We start from the raw sequence: 15,578 nt of genomic DNA on the forward strand, positions 1-15,578 counted from the left end.
AAGAGCTAGAAAAAGGTTAAGTCTAGAAAGAACTGATCAGAATTTTAAGTTATAGTTGGAACACATAGCTTTATAAAATACAAGCACAGGGAGCCACAGAGGTGGTTACAGCTGTGCGTGTGGACATGTGCGGGTGTGCGTGCGTGTGCGTGTGTGCACACACACATGCTACCGCTGGAAGGGCCCAGAAACAATGACACTCCCGTACGCGGTGAGCACTCGGGCACCCAGACCTTTGCAAACACCGTCCACTAAAAGGAACCAGGGGTCCTTGGAAAAATGGCTGGGTCCAGGCCAGGCACCGAAAGCCCAAGATGAAGCTGGAATGTGTTGTGCTGCTAGAAAGTAAGGGAATGCTCAGTGAACGCTACCCACAGGCCAAACGACACAGGAACATGTGTGAAGGGACCTTCTGTAGCTGAATCAGGGACAATTTGGGCATCCAAATAAACACCGAGTGTGACAGATTACAAGTCATGAAATACAATGGGAAGCCATGAGTCCATGGATGCGAGAGGGGGGAAGCGTTACCTTCCGTGGAATCGCTAATAAGTACAGAAGGAATGATGGAAATCGAGAACCCACATGGTTACCAGGTGGCAACCATGACGGAGGTGGCAGATTCGAGGGCCGTCAATGGACGCTACAGGTGGTAGGCAGGCTGGTGATCGGGACACTAGCACCACTTGGAATACCTCCCGCCAAGCTACTAATCAATCACAAAAGGCAACACGATGCCATGAAAGCGGAGGAACCCGGCAGACGGCCACGTGACCAGGTCGACGTTACTGGCCCGCACCTGACGAGATGCGCTGAGATGGCCAGAGCGTCACTTCCAAGGTGTCTCTGCCAAGAACATATGGCCCGAGTCTGGTGGTGACGAAAACATCAAGTGGCCCAGAGGGATGGGGTCAGCCTGTTCCAGACGCGACTACAGACCCAGGGAAGGTGCTGGATCAGGAAGGAAGAAAGGCAAACTGCTGGGAGGTGGGCATGGCAAGTTCGGAGTGTTCAAAAGAGCTACACCCGTGCTCTTTCCCTCTTTCGGAGGGGCCCCCCGTGGTTGTGGAAGAGTGTCCTTGCTTGGGGGTACCCGCACTGGAGTGACCCAGGGGTGACAGAGTCTATGGCTTCCTTGTAGAAAGTGTGCAAAGAGCCTAGAGAAAACGGGAAGAGACTCACAGAGAGAGCACACGGGTGACAGAGCAAATGTGGGAACCTGTTAACGACAGGGAAATGTGGGTGAAGGGATATGACAAGTCTCTGTTCTCTTCTGGCAACTTTTCTGTAAACTGAAACTATTTCAAAATAAGTAATTGAAGAAACGAAACAGGGGGAAGAAAGAAACGGCATTCATAGTACACCTGACCTCGAAGATTCCGTAACAGTTTTAACAACAGTACCATGTCAACCACCTCGGGCGTAAGAAGGCACAGGGACAGTTCACAACACGAAATACAAATCATAAAACCCAGTGAAATCGCCGGAGTCCAGCATCGCATCTAGTAACCAGACCGACAAGGGGAAAATGGCCAGCAATAAGCTCTGGGGTCGGTAATGACACTAAGGGATCAGAACACACAAATCCTAGAACCGGAGAAGTTGCCAAATCGTTGCCAAATCGAACCCCCAGAACAAGCACTAAAAGAATAACACGCTGAAATGTCAGCAGTGGCTCTTTCTGAACAGGACCACAGGGGATAGATTTTCTCCTTCACGTTTTCGGTACTGTTCCCAATTTTCTACAACCAGCATGCATCTCTTTTGTAATTATGGAGAAACTGCTGTATTTTCAAGATACACATCTCTCTAATCCACTTCTCTTTCTTCACAGGTACTTAATGCCTTTTCACATAGCTGGTAAAAGCCTGCCATAAAAGAGCTTAGAAATATATAGAAAAAAATTGTAATTGGAATGAAAGTTCTGCATGAGAATGACTGATAGGTCCTCTTAATAAAGAAAAAGCTCAATGGCGCCTGGGTGGCTCAGTCAGTTGAGCATCTGACTCTTGATTTTGGCTAAGGTCATGATCTCATGGTTGTGGGGTCAAGCCCATCATCAGGCTCCCAGGTGAGCTGAGCACAGAGCCTGATTAAGATTCATCTGCATTCTTCCTCTCTCAATCTCTCTTTCTTCTGCCCCTCTCCCTCTCTCTCTTTAAAAAAAAAAAATAATAGGGGCGCCTGGGTGGCGCAGTCGGTTGAGCGTCCGACTTCAGCCAGGTCACGATCTCGCGGTCCGTGAGTTTGAGCCCCGCGTCAGGCTCTGGGCTGATGGCTCGGAGCCTGGAGCCTGTTTCCGATTCTGTGTCTCCCTCTCTCTGTGCCCCTCCCCCGTTCATGCTCTGTCTCTCTCTGTCCCAAAAATAAATAAAAACGTTAAAAAAAAAAAAAATTTTTTTAAAAAATAATAGAGGCGCCTGGGTGGCTCAGTCGGTTGCGCGTCCGACTTCAGCTCAGGTCACGATCTCGCGGTCCGTGAGTTCGAGCCCCGCCTCGGGCTCTGGGCTGATGGCTCGGAGCCTGGAGCCTGCTTCCGAGTCTGTGTCTCCCTCTCTCTCTGCCCCTCCCCCGTTCATGCTCTGTCTCTGTCTCAAAAATAAATAAACGGTTAAAAAAAAAAATTTTTTTTTAAATAATAAAAAAAAATAATAAAATAAAGGAAAAGAAAAAGCGCAAAAGAATAGGTAATGCCACTGCAGAATGGTTTCTATCTTCAATTTTACATACAGAGGTCCTAAAGGTCACAGTTGAAGGACAAAGAAACAGATTGCTAGTGGCAGTTAGAGGAGCCACAAAAGAGTAGAAAAGATCACAGGTGGACGGTTAATGAACAACTTGACTGATTAGATTTTCACACATTAGGTTAAACATGCGTGGTTTTTTCAGGCTAAAGTTTATGAAAATCCATTTCACAGCCAAATTCCTCTTTATGTGTCACAACTACTATGGGACATACAGTAATCTTACAGCCAAAATTCCTGAGGCAAATTTAGAAAAAAACAAAACAACCCACAAACCCTTTCCTCAAAATTAAGAAGCTAAAGTTCCTCTTCCACCTTTAATAGATCAGTTCATCCTCATTTAGAGCAATATAGTTATTTTTATTGTAAAATCTAAAAAAAAAAATCATAGAGATTTGAAAGAGTGATGATGGCTCTTTCTCTCTCCTGCCCCTCTACTTCCCTTCCTGAATAATTCAGTCCTAAAGCCTTAAGTGCATGTGCAGGGATGGACCCAGAAGGAAGGGAAGACCAAAAATGGCCTGGGCAAAGCCAGAGCTGAAGCAAGGTGGGCAGAGCATCTACGTAGGGGAGCGGCCCAGGCAGGGTGAGGAGGGCACCCACGCCAGGGGCCCACCTGGCATGGGGAACTCAGGGCTCCGCACAGGGGGACGTGGGGGTGGCAAAAACGAGACACTGACGGGAAGGTCGGTTACAGGCGAGAGGACCGAAAATAAGTAAAAATACTACAACAACAGGAGCCGTGTTTCTCACCATCAAAGGAAAACGTTACAAAAACAGAAATGGAGGAACTGAGACTGAATTCTGTGGTGTTGGATTGGAATTGGATGCGAACTCACAGTTTTCAGTATGTACGCACAGGCCCAGAAATAAAGTTGTGTGTGTGTGTGTGTGTGTGTGTGTGTGTGTGTGTGTGCCCTAGAGCTGTCCAGTGACAGACTGGGGAACACAACTCCTCAATTGACAACGGGCATATCCAGAGACTACACCTTGGCTTCTAAATACCATTCTCCACTAAAGAGTGCCAGGCTCGTAGAGAAATGGCCGATTCCACGGCTGTGTGAGAGGATTACAAAATGAATCTGGACAGCTTGTTGTGCTCAAAAGCACAAGCGCTCCAAGAATGATGGCAGCACAGAAAAAAGGACATAACAGCCAGCGTGAATGGGCCCCGAGTGGCCAAATCTAGAGAATTTTAATATCAAAATAAATAATTACAGTAAGAGTATAATTCATTGAATCAAACGGGAAACAAAGAACTGAAAATCTGGTAAGGAATGGGATAGGTACAGCGTTTCAAAGCACTTCCCCTAAAACACTTATTAATTATAAGGAAAAGGAGTGACTTCACAGTGAAGTCGAGGAGTCACCACCTCGGCCAAGTGATCAGAGCGACGTTACCAACAATGGGACAAACTAAATCGTGTGCCCACGAGGATGCAGGGAGGAGAACACAGCGTCGCTCCTGCAAAAGACGCACGACCTGAATCTAATCCTGGGAAAACAGCAGACAAACCCGAATGCAGAGACATTCTACAAAACGACAACAACAACTGATCTATAATCATTGATGGCCATGAATCTTGACATGGCCAAATGTCAAGGTCGTGAAAGTCAAGAGAAGACTGAGAAACTGTCCCAGAATGAAGGAGACCAAAGAGACGTGACAATTAGATCCAAACTGTGGTTCAAAACTAGACCGTCTGCCATGAAAGGGGCTGCGGTACGACGGGGGAAACCTCAATGGGGTCTGAGGCTCGGACGGCAGCAACGTGTCTACGGTGACTTCCCGGCTGCCGTCGAGGAGAAAGTCCTAGACTTCAGAGCTACACCTGAAGGTACTCGAGGATGATAAGCCATCAGGTGAACACCCCACTCTCAAGCGGCTCCCCGTGCACTGCGCCCCCAACTCTGCTGCCAGTCTGTCGTGGTGAAAAGGCGATCGGGACGTCGACTCACGGTTTCAGGGTCCTCGAGGGGCTCATCCAGTTCTGCATAGGTCACGATGGTGTACCCTTTGCAGACCCTCCACAGCATTTTCTCAAATGCTTCAACTTTCCCTTGGTTAATTAGGCCGGATACAAACCTATGAGACAATAAAAGCAACCTGCAGTCAATTGAAAAGCAATCGAATCCTCAAATTGCATTAAAAGGAGAAATGAAGACTTTCGTTTCTGGAAAAATGGTGAAAAGGGTATCTGGAAAGCCCTCCAAATGCAAAGTATCTAAAATGCTGGGTCAAAAATTTTTGAAACACCCTTTAAAATGTATAGCTGGGGCGCCTGGGTGGCTCAGTTGGTTAAGTGTCCAACTCTTGATTTTGGCTCGGGTCGTATCTCACGGTTCTGGAGTTCGAGCCTCTCGCTGGGCTCCGTGCTGACAGCTCAGACCCTGGAGCGTGCTTCCGATTCTGTGTTCCATCTCTCTCTGCCCTCCCCCCGCCACTCACGCTCTGTGTGTGTGTGTGTGTCTCTCTCTCTCTCTTTCTCTCAAAAATAAATAAACGTTTTAAAAAAATTAAAAAATCAATTAATTAACGAACTCAGTTTAGCCCCTATGTTTCCACCAAACAAAATAGGACTTGATGAGTCACTGACCTATTATTGTAGGCTTATTGATATAACACTGAATGGCATAAACGTTCCTTCTTTCCAGCTCATTATACTGAAAGAAGAAATCCCCACGGTATTTAGCTAAAAAGTCAATACAGCTGAATAATCCAACTCAGCAAATACAGGAGTACAGTGTCTTCTTAAACAGACATGCACTCTCTTTCACTCCATCACAGGCCTTCAAACGGTAGCTCTCATCCCTCCACTGACGACAAGGACAGCGATGCTCGGCCCCCCCGGTGGTTGTCACCTACCCCAGTTTTGCTCCCAGCCTCTGCATACAGCTGTAGTCCAACAAGGAATCATTCTCTAAGGGAGGGAATTCTTCATAAGTAGGTTCAAACTACAAAGAAATATGAAACCAAGTGTGTCTTATTAAAAGTGACACTTTATTTCCCACGTCACGTTTCCAAACAAGTTTATAGGGCATCCTAACTGGGTGCCAGATCTGGACGCCGACACCCCAAGACAACTTAGACGTGGAACACAGCTCTGGTAAATAAAAACGATCATTGCCCCGTCCCTTTTTTTATCAGCTACTTGAAGTCGTTCACTAGAGATACAGTTACAATTTATGTCGCCGCCTCGCTCGGAGACAGAGTGCTCAGTCAGATGTCACCACGCCAAACGAAACGGCCCTGACAGAACAGACTCCCCTCCCTACTCAGCTGAGGACAGACTATTATGTAGACTGTTTCTACTCTTACAAAGACTTTTTTGTTAATTCTTTTACTCTTAGTAATTTGGCGAAGAAAAAGAAAAAAAATACCTAAATTTTAGAGCTCAAACTCTACTTTCCCGTTTTTTCCCTCATGAACATAAAAAGATTTTTCTCAACTGAAAACTAAAGATTTTACAAATAGGAAGTATCGTTATCGCTAAATCAACCCACACGGGGAAACACTTTTTTTTTTCATGCCGTATAATCCGACTGAAAAATAAAGCTAAGATCAAAATGAACCTGTTTGATAACGAACAGCCGAAAGAGAAACCTTCCGGGAACGAGAGTTTTACAAAAGAAATGCACTTCCTCACGTGTGTGGTCAGTACCTCCACGTTTCGTTTAACGAAGGTTTTTGTCACTCTGAGCATGTGAGTGTACTCAATCAGTTCAAGCAGGTTCTTCCTCAGTTTCTCCTTGTTCTTGGTGACTTCTCTCAGCTCAACCTCGAGCTTCTGCAGCTGCTCCTAAAGCAAAAGAGCAGTTACTTAAGAGGACAGGTCCGTTCCAAGTGTAGTTCGGTCATTTTCTCACACACTTACTAGAGCCAGGACAGGGCTTAACAAGCCAGAATCCGATAGTCGCACAGGGATACGGAAGCATGCAGAGATTTTAAAGGTCCACCGTTCATGGTTTCGTACTGATTCAGGGAACTCCTAAGAAGCTGACACCACGCACGATGGAGGTGTCGCAGGTGATGACTCACGGTACCCTGGGCTGGCCTGGCCTGGCCTGATCTCAGCCCCCACCACTTGTGTGGATTTTCCTTCATCTGCTTACCCACTGTCACACATCAAACAGTCTCCTTCTTTCAAGTCTACATTTCCGTTTATTTGCAACACAGAAAAAAACTGAGGTCACCTCTTCGGAGCATGAATATTCCCAGCCTCTAGTTACGAGGCTGCATGTATAGGGGCGCCTGGGTGGCTGAGTCGGTTAAGCATCCGGCTTCGGCTCGGGTCATGATCTTGCAGTTCATGAGTTCGAGCCCCACGTCGGGCTCTGTGCTGACAGCTCAGAGCCTGGAGCCTGCTTCGGATTCTGTGTCTCCCTCTCTCTCTCTGCCCCTCCCCCACTCATACTCTCCTTCTCTCTTTCTCTCAAAAATAAACAGTAAAAAAAAAAAAAAAAAAAGTTAAAAGTTAAAAAAAAAGAGTCTACATGTATAAGTTGCGCTTATACGATTAATTGGGCTGAAGGATGCCCTGAGATCGAATCTTCTTTCATAATCAATTACACCGCAGGCATCTTTCTTTAACAATACTTAAGTATTCGAACAACAGAGGCAGAGATCTGTAGAACAAATCCCTGACTCACTGAAAACTTGTATGCAAACAAATCCCTTGACATACTACCTCCATTACTTGTGCTCTGCCTTTTACGAAAACTATAAAAACTCAGTAATCACCGAAATTGTCATTATATCACAAACAACCCATCCAACAGGCCAAACCAGATGACCGCTTTCAACTCATCTGATTGTACAATTCTCTCTCAAGTCCACTCATATAACAAATGTCAAATGACTTCCTCCCAGATAAACAGAGCGGCCAGCCATGGAATGGTCCTGGCTACACAATACTGATTGTTTCAGAAGAGCTCTAAGGGGCTCTAGTCTAGTTCCCAGTGCGATGAACTATCAGATGATCGACACAGACCTCGGGGGATAAGTCACAGGGGCGCTGACTAACAAGACAAGCCAGGGTTCTTGGGGGGAACGCTGTATCCCTGAGACACTGAACTCAGGGACAAGGAATTGTTTGCTGCTGACCTGGAATAACCTATCACCTTCATACTAGCTTCTGAGCATCAGAGGGGAGGTCCGTGAGTCTGACAGAAGGCAAAGGGTCCAGGACTGAAGATTCCCTTACTCACGCCAGGAGAGGCATGCTAAAGCCCGGATAAGCCCGGAACGTACTTTCAGAAACAGTACCTGACTAAGCACCCCATTTCGCAACCCAATTTTCATTAGCTTCAGCTCAACACCAGCTGGAAAGGGAGCGTGCATCTTACATTTTACAAGAAAACTAAATTACACTTAAAATTTGGAGGGCTGGGCACTTGGGTGGCTCAGTTGCTAAGCATCTAACTTCTGTTCAGGTCATGATCTCATAGCTCGTGAATTTGAGTCCTACATCAGGTGAGCTCGAATCCCGCTTCAGTTGAGTTCAAGCCCCACTTCTCTCTCTCTCTCTCTCTCTCTCTGTCTCTCTCTGTCTCTCTCTCCTTCTAACCCTCCTGGATTCTTTCTCTGCCCCTCGCTCACTTCTGCCCCTCCTCTCTCTCAAAACAAAAAACAAAAAAAAACCAAAACTTGGAGGGCTAACCATAGCATTGTTCTTTAGTTTTCATTCCATGGTTTTGAGAAGAAAACCCGACAAGCCCTGGACGATATAAACTCAGCAGACGAGCAGTGTCAGCGATCAGCGACCTAAAACAGCTTCTTCAGAAACACATTACCTGCATTTCTAGGACTTGTTTCAGAGGGGGTGCAGGAGGACTGGTCTCTCCCTCAGGCAGGGGAATATCAGCTCTATTAATTTCCTGTACCAAATATGCTGTGGGAATAAAAGGTAAACAAATTAGACTCAAAAACCCACTCTAAGACATTTCGGTCAGAACATTTTCCATCCCAACCATTCCTGGGTCGCCTCAAAATTAATGTCTGAATGCACAGAAGTCTTGCTTACTCCAACTGACTTATAAAAAGCCTTTTACAACCTCGCTTCCAAAGATCTACAAAATTATACCACCTACAGAGGTGAGCACGCAGTGACAAGATAGACGATAACCTGACAAACATTCCCTGAAATCCCCCAAGTCTCCTTTATGTCTGAGACCCTAGTTAAAGAACTCTGGAGTCGCAGCTGTTTCTGTACCTGCAGATGAGACGCACTCGGAAGTGCAGGATAAGCCAGGGACAGACCTAGAATCGTCCCCACCGGAGACAGCAGCGGGACTCCCTGGCAGGTGCCGTCAGGAGGAAGTAAGTATCCCCCAGGAGAAGCACAGCCTCTAGCAGCGCACGGAGCCCTGAGGGCACTGGGCAGAGAGCCAGGCTCTCCGGAGAGCTCCGCGCTGGCCAGGCTGTTCGGACTCACAACAATCCGCGCTGCTTCCCTACTTATGTCAACAGCCAGATTCATAAAACTCGCAGTGAACCAGGCAAAATTAACTGAATTTCTTCAGTTTACGTTTTCAATGCCATGAAGCATCCTTGTCCTTAGGATGCAAGTCACAACGCCTGGTAGAGTCATAACCGGATAGAATATCTTGGAGAAGGGTTACTAGTTATTTTATTGAGAGAAAGAAACAGAAAGGTGAGGATGTCTCCCTAACAGGATAGCAAAGGAAGCACGGGGCTTAAGAGGTCTCCGGAAATGGGATGCAAATCGTTTCACCAATTAAACCTAATTTACTTGGGAAATCTGTTTTCCTTTTTGAAGTCTATGTGCTTTTTGAAACAGTGTAAGCTATAGGAAGTCCTACACGTGCCTAATGTGGTGTCATTGCCTTTAAAAACCTCATTCCTAATCCACGACCTGCCCAAGGACTCACTACATTGCAAAGAAAGGAACATGACGTCACTCTATCATACACGACCCACACAAGGAACCAGGACTTCAAACAATATGCAAGGAATAGATTTCAGATCATTAAAAGTGTTTTGGCCTTAAAAATCTCCAATTAAATCATAAAATCCAGGGTGCCTGCATGGCTCACTTGGTTGAGTATCTGACTCTTGATTTCAGCTCAGGTCATGATCTGAGGGTTGTGGGATTAGGCCCCGTATTGGGCTCTGCACTGGGCGTGGAGCCTGCTTGGGATTCAATCTCTCTCTCTCTCTCTCTCTCTCTCTCTCTCTCTCCCTGTCTCTCTCTCTGTCTCTCATTCTCTCTCACTCTGCTCCTCCCCCTCCCTCTCTCTCAAATAAAAAAAAATAAAAGAAATTTCAAAAAGATAAAGATCCACAATAAATATTAGCTATTAGGAATCATTCCAGGGGCACCTGGGTGGCTCAGTTGGTTAAGCATCCAACTTCAGCTCAGATCATGATCTCACAGTTTGTGAGACTGAGCCCGGTGTTCAGCTCTGTGATAACAGCAGAGAGCCTGCTTGGGATTCTCTCTCCCTCTCTCTCTCTCTATATATATATAAATACATATATATGTATGTAAATTATATGTATGTATATACATACATATGTATGTAAATAATATGTGTGTGTGTGTATATATATATATATATATGTATGTATGTAAATAAAATTTTTTTAAAAAGTTATTTCGAAAGTCATATTCGGTCCCTTCCTTGGCTCACTCATCCCCATGTTTTTCTGTTCATCCTTCTTTTTTTTTTCTTAATGTTTATTTATTTTTGAGAGAGAGAAAGAGTGCAAGCAGGGGAGGGGCAGAGAGAGGGAGACACAGAATCCGAAGCGGGCTGCAGGCTCTGAGCTGTCAGCGCAGCAGGACTCGAACTCAGTAACTCTTAGATCATGAACTGAGCCCACGTCAGACGCTTAACTGACTCAGCCACCCAGGCACCCCTCTTTCATCCTCCTAAAAAAAAAAGTTTTGTACTTCAGTAGGTGGTATGCAATCATCCTCTCCCTCCCCCCATTTCGGTCAGAACTTCACACTGGAATTGATAGTGATGACTATCTTAGGCTAAGATGGTAAAGGTTTTACAGATAAAGCAAGTAGCCTTGAGCTACTGAGCTGTGAAGCTTAACCATCAAGGGAACACTGATCTAACACCTTTGCAAACAAAGCCAATCTGTCATTTCATGCCTCCCTTGATCTTTGGTATAATTTTAAGTAACATGTATACAATGTCTTCAATTGTGATAAACTACAAGGGATTGGCTACCTAAATTATAACACATTATTAATCTCATGAAATACTAGGCAGCCATTAAAAATGATGCTGCGTCTAGGGTGCCTGGGTGGCTCAGTTAAGTGACCTACTGTTGGTTTCGGCTCAGGTCACGGTCCCTCTCCACTGCTGATACAGAGCCTGCTTGGGATTCTCTCTCTTCCTCTCTCTCTGCCCCTCCCACGTCTCTCTCTCTCTCAAAATAAATAAATAAACTTTAAAAAAAAAAAAGATGATGAGGGGTCCATCTGTTTATTGATACGAAAAGATGTTACAGGACTTCCTGAGAAACAGCTGACAACAAAATAGCCTGATAGTTATATATGTGAATCCTTACTTTTATAGGTAAAGAGTCAAAAGTACAGGATGGTGAGTTCTTTTTTCCTTTTTGCTGGCCTATATTTCCTAATTTTTCTAAAGTGAACAAGGCTTGCTTATATAGAAATAATTAAGTTAGTAAAATAAACTTAACCCCCCAAAATAACAAAATAAAATAAAATAAAACTTACCTAATATTCGTTCTAGTTCTTCACACCTCTTCACCTCACCAACAAATTTTCTTTGGAAGGAACTTACATTCTGGTTGAGCTGAGAAAAGGATGAAAAATTTGCTCTGAAATTTCTAAAATGTACAGGTAAATGTGATTCTAAGAATAAAATATGATGGGCAAGGCTTTAGGGAAAAGTACATCCTCACACACTAACTGGATGGGAGTGGGAACCAACACAGCTTTTCTGGAAAGCGGCTTGGCAACTCTTACCAAAAAAAGCCTGAAAAATACCCTTTGGCCCAGAAACATCCCATGAAGAAAATTAACCTAAGCAAAAACCTATGGATACCTACAAAACTTACCAAGAAGAACGTCAACCTCAGGGATAGAAGAAAAAATTATTAACAATACAAAATTGGTCAAAGAGCTTATGGTCCACACGCAGACCATAGCACACTGCTCGGCGATCAAGAGGAACACCCCACTGACGCACCAAACACCGCGATGACTCTCGGAAACAATGCGAGTGTGTCTTTCAAGAAGACGCTAAAGGCCACATACGGCGTGATTCCCTTTCCATGAAATGTCCCGAAAAGGCAAATCTAGAGGCGGAAAGTAGACCAGTGACTGCCTGGGGCTGGAGGCAGGTCTGGGGATTAACTGTATGTAAGCACAAGCGACCTTACTGGGGGATATAATGTTCTACTAACACTGGATCGTGGTGATGGACGCCTAAGTCAATTTCCTAAAAAACAATGAAATGTACACTTGAAATGGGTGAATTCTATGATACAGATCAATAAAGGGGTATAAAAATTATGGTTCGTATAACTGATTATTATGCCCTTATTAAAACTTATGTTTTAGGGGCGCCCGGGTGGCTCAGTCGGTTAAGCGTCCGACGTCCGCTCAGGTCATGATCTCACAGTTCGTGAGTTTGAGCCCCGCGTCGAGCTGTGTGCTGACAGCTCAGAGCCCTGAGCCTGCTTCGGATTCTGTGTCTCCCTCTCTCTCTGCCCCTCCCCCACTCGCACTCTGTATCTCTCAACATTAATAAATGTTAAATAAATGTTAAAAAAAGTTTTTCTTAATTATGTCTTAAATGACTGAGGTATTGGATTCTATTAAGAAATCATTATTGGGGCACCTGGCTGGCTCAGTCAGAAGAGCGTATGACTCGACCTCGGGGTCGTGAGTTCAAGCCCATGTTGGGTGCAGCGGTTACTTAAAACTTAAAAAAAAAATAGAAACCATAGGGGCGCCTGGGTGGCTCAGTCAGTGAGCATCCGACTTTGGCCTAGGTCATGATCTCACTGGTCCCATGTTCGAATGCCGCACTGGCCTCTGTGCTGACAGCTCAGAGCCTGGAGCCTGCTTCAGATTCTGTGTCTCCCTCTCTCTCTGCTCCTCCCCCACTCACACTCTGTCTCTTTCTCTCAAAAATAAACATTTAAAAAATAGAAAGTATTACATAAAAATTTAAGTATAATAATGATATTGTGGTTATGATTTGTTTTATTCTTTTTACCATTTATTTTTGAGACAGAAAGAGACAGGCTGTGAGTGGGGGAGGGGCAGAGAGAGAGGGAGACACAGAATCCGAAGCAGGTTCCAAGCTCAGATCTGTCAGCACTGAGCCCAATATGGGGTTCAAACTCACAATCTGTGAGAGCATGACCTAAGCCAAAGTCAGACGCTTAACTAAATGAGCCACCCAGGAGTCCCTGTAGTTATGATTTTTAACTGTCCTTACTTTTTAGAGATAATTATGGAGATATTTATGAAAGAAATTATACACACGAGATTTGCTTCAGAATAATCTGGTCTGAGAGGGGAGGGACAGATTTTGTCTGGAGGTGGAAGGCTGCAATGAGGGGCCATGAATTTATGTTACGGGTCCACAGGAACTCACTGTTCCCACTCTTCCCTCTACTTAACTTCTAATACAAAGCTTAAAACAATAAAATACACACACGTGTATACATACATACACATATAGTGAAAGAAAATGTAATGAGGAAATCAGTTCTGATTTGTGTCTGGAAAAAATTAAAGATATGTTCAGTCTGGTTCCAATTATATGAAAATACGTCTATATGTACATTTTAAAACATTATTAGAAAAATAATGTTAAACCAATATTAACGAAAAAGTTGGAGTGTTTATTTCTAGATAATAGGATCATAGAGGTTAGTAACTTATTCTTAGGTTTTCTAAGTTTCCCACAATGGACATTTATTATTTTATAACAAAAAAAGGTTACAGTGATCACTCGTGTTGGAAGGCATTTAAGGCAAGAATTTTATCTTTCCTGCACCCCATCACTTATGTTGGGCACTCTCAGAAACCACAATTAGACAAGAGCTTGCCATGAAACTGCCCAAACCGGGAAGAGTCGACCCCAAACTCTCAGTTCTCGTTCAGTTTTTCTAATTTTTTTAAAAGGATTAACCAGAAGTAAGATAAAAATTCCCGTTTCACTTCTGCTTGTCACATTCACATTCATTTCTGGGATCACACTAATCTCAAGTAACCGCTTTCAAGTTCGTCATGACTCAGGCACAATCCGCAGAGCCCAGAATGAAAAGGAAGCAATGCATCCCAAGCGGTCTACAGACGATGGCACTGCCCCATTTCAGGGCTTTTTTTCTTCAACATCAAACACTGGCGAACTCCACGTGGACACGGTGGTTCCACAAACAGTAGACTCTTTATGAGGAGGCCAATTTCTGCGGCAACAATACAAACGTATTTGGGTGTGACACACACCACCCCCACGGTCTCACAGATGTCACCTGGCTTTTTCTGCCGCGGTTTCTTTTACAGAATCTCGTTTCTGTTTTCTTTTTAGGGAGGCAATGTCACCCTACGTCTAGGCCAGTGACAGGAAGCACAGTAGTGCCCCTTGTCCACAGTTTACCCTTTCCAGGGTCTCAGACGCCCGCGGTCAACCCTGGTGGCGAAGCAGACAATCCCCCCTCTGGCACTTCCCCAGGTCAATAGCAGTGCCACATCACGGCCCAGTGCCTACATCATTCGCCTCGCTTCCTCTTGTCACGTGGACGTTTTATCGTCTCACATCATCGAAAGAAGAGGGGTGAGTACAGGACAAGAAGATAAACTGACAAGAGATGTAACTCACATATATCCTCGCAAACACATTCACATAATTGTTATTACGGTACATTTTATAATTGTTCTATTGCTGTCAATCTCTGACAGTGCCTGAGCTATGAATTACAGTGGGCCACAGTACGTATGCACAGGAAGAGATACAATATGGACAACGTTCAGTACGATCCGCGGTTCCGCGGTTTCGGATAGCAACCCACCTACTGGCGGTCTTGGAACACATCTCCACAGATCGGGGGGAACTATAGTGTATTTTAATGCAGACTCATTTCAAGACTAAACTTCAACGTATAATTTCTTTTTTTTTTTTTTTAATTATTTACTTATTTATTTTAAATGTTTATTCTTGAGAGAGAGCAAGCAGGGTAGGGGGCAGAGAGAGGGGACAGAGGATCCAAAGCAGGCTCCGTGCTGATGGCGCAGAGCCCGATGTGCGGCTCGATCTCATTAACTGTGAGATCGTGACCTGAGCCGAAGTCAGAAGCTCAACGGACTGAGCCACCCAGGCTCCCCGAGGCTAACAACCTTCAACCCAGAAAAACCAGCAGAGGCTACCCGGTGCAGGTTTCACTGATACGCACACTAGTCATCTTCCTACTCCAGCAGCTCAAGGGCTACTGGGGAAAATTGTTCTCAGACTGCAGACTGTCAGAAGAGGGAGATGAGGGGCGCCTGGGTGGCTCAGTCGGTTAAGCGTCCGACTTCGGCTCAGGTCATGATCTCACCGCTCGTGAGTTCAAGCCTCGCATCGGGCTCTGTTGCTGACAGCTCAGAGCCTGGAGCCTGTTTCAGATTCTGTGTCTCCCTCTCTCTCTCTGACCCTCCCCCGTTCATGCTCTGTCTCTCTCTCTCAAAAAGTAAATAAACGTTAAAAAATTAAAAAAAAAAAAAAAAAAAAGAAGAGGGAGATGAACTTGCCCTTCACTGAGACCCCTGGGCTAGGGGAATAACCTTCTTTTCCAAGTCTTCTCATGGGCTGTCACTACAGCAACCCTGCGCC

The 15,578-nt window shown here is 44.9% G+C and overlaps 1 protein-coding gene across 5 annotated transcripts in view; it reads right to left on the minus strand.

Moving 5' to 3' along the window:
• The window catches only part of ATP6V0A2 (ATPase H+ transporting V0 subunit a2), a 44,485-nt gene that overhangs the window by 26,778 nt on the left and 2,129 nt on the right, over positions 1 to 15,578 (minus strand). For all 5 annotated transcript variants that reach the window (XM_047826680.1, XM_047826679.1, XM_047826678.1 and 2 more), the window contains exons 2-6: positions 11,465 to 11,543; positions 8,538 to 8,635; positions 6,407 to 6,544; positions 5,611 to 5,699; positions 4,704 to 4,830 (exon numbers count right to left, since the gene is read on the minus strand). In XM_047826680.1, coding sequence (XP_047682636.1) covers positions 4,704 to 4,830; positions 5,611 to 5,699; positions 6,407 to 6,544; positions 8,538 to 8,635; positions 11,465 to 11,543 — 531 coding nt within the window. The remainder of the gene's footprint in view (positions 1 to 4,703; positions 4,831 to 5,610; positions 5,700 to 6,406; positions 6,545 to 8,537; positions 8,636 to 11,464; positions 11,544 to 15,578) is intronic.

The sequence above is a fragment of the Prionailurus viverrinus genome, chromosome D3 (assembly GCF_022837055.1).
Source record: "Prionailurus viverrinus isolate Anna chromosome D3, UM_Priviv_1.0, whole genome shotgun sequence".
NCBI lineage: Eukaryota > Metazoa > Chordata > Mammalia > Carnivora > Felidae > Prionailurus > Prionailurus viverrinus.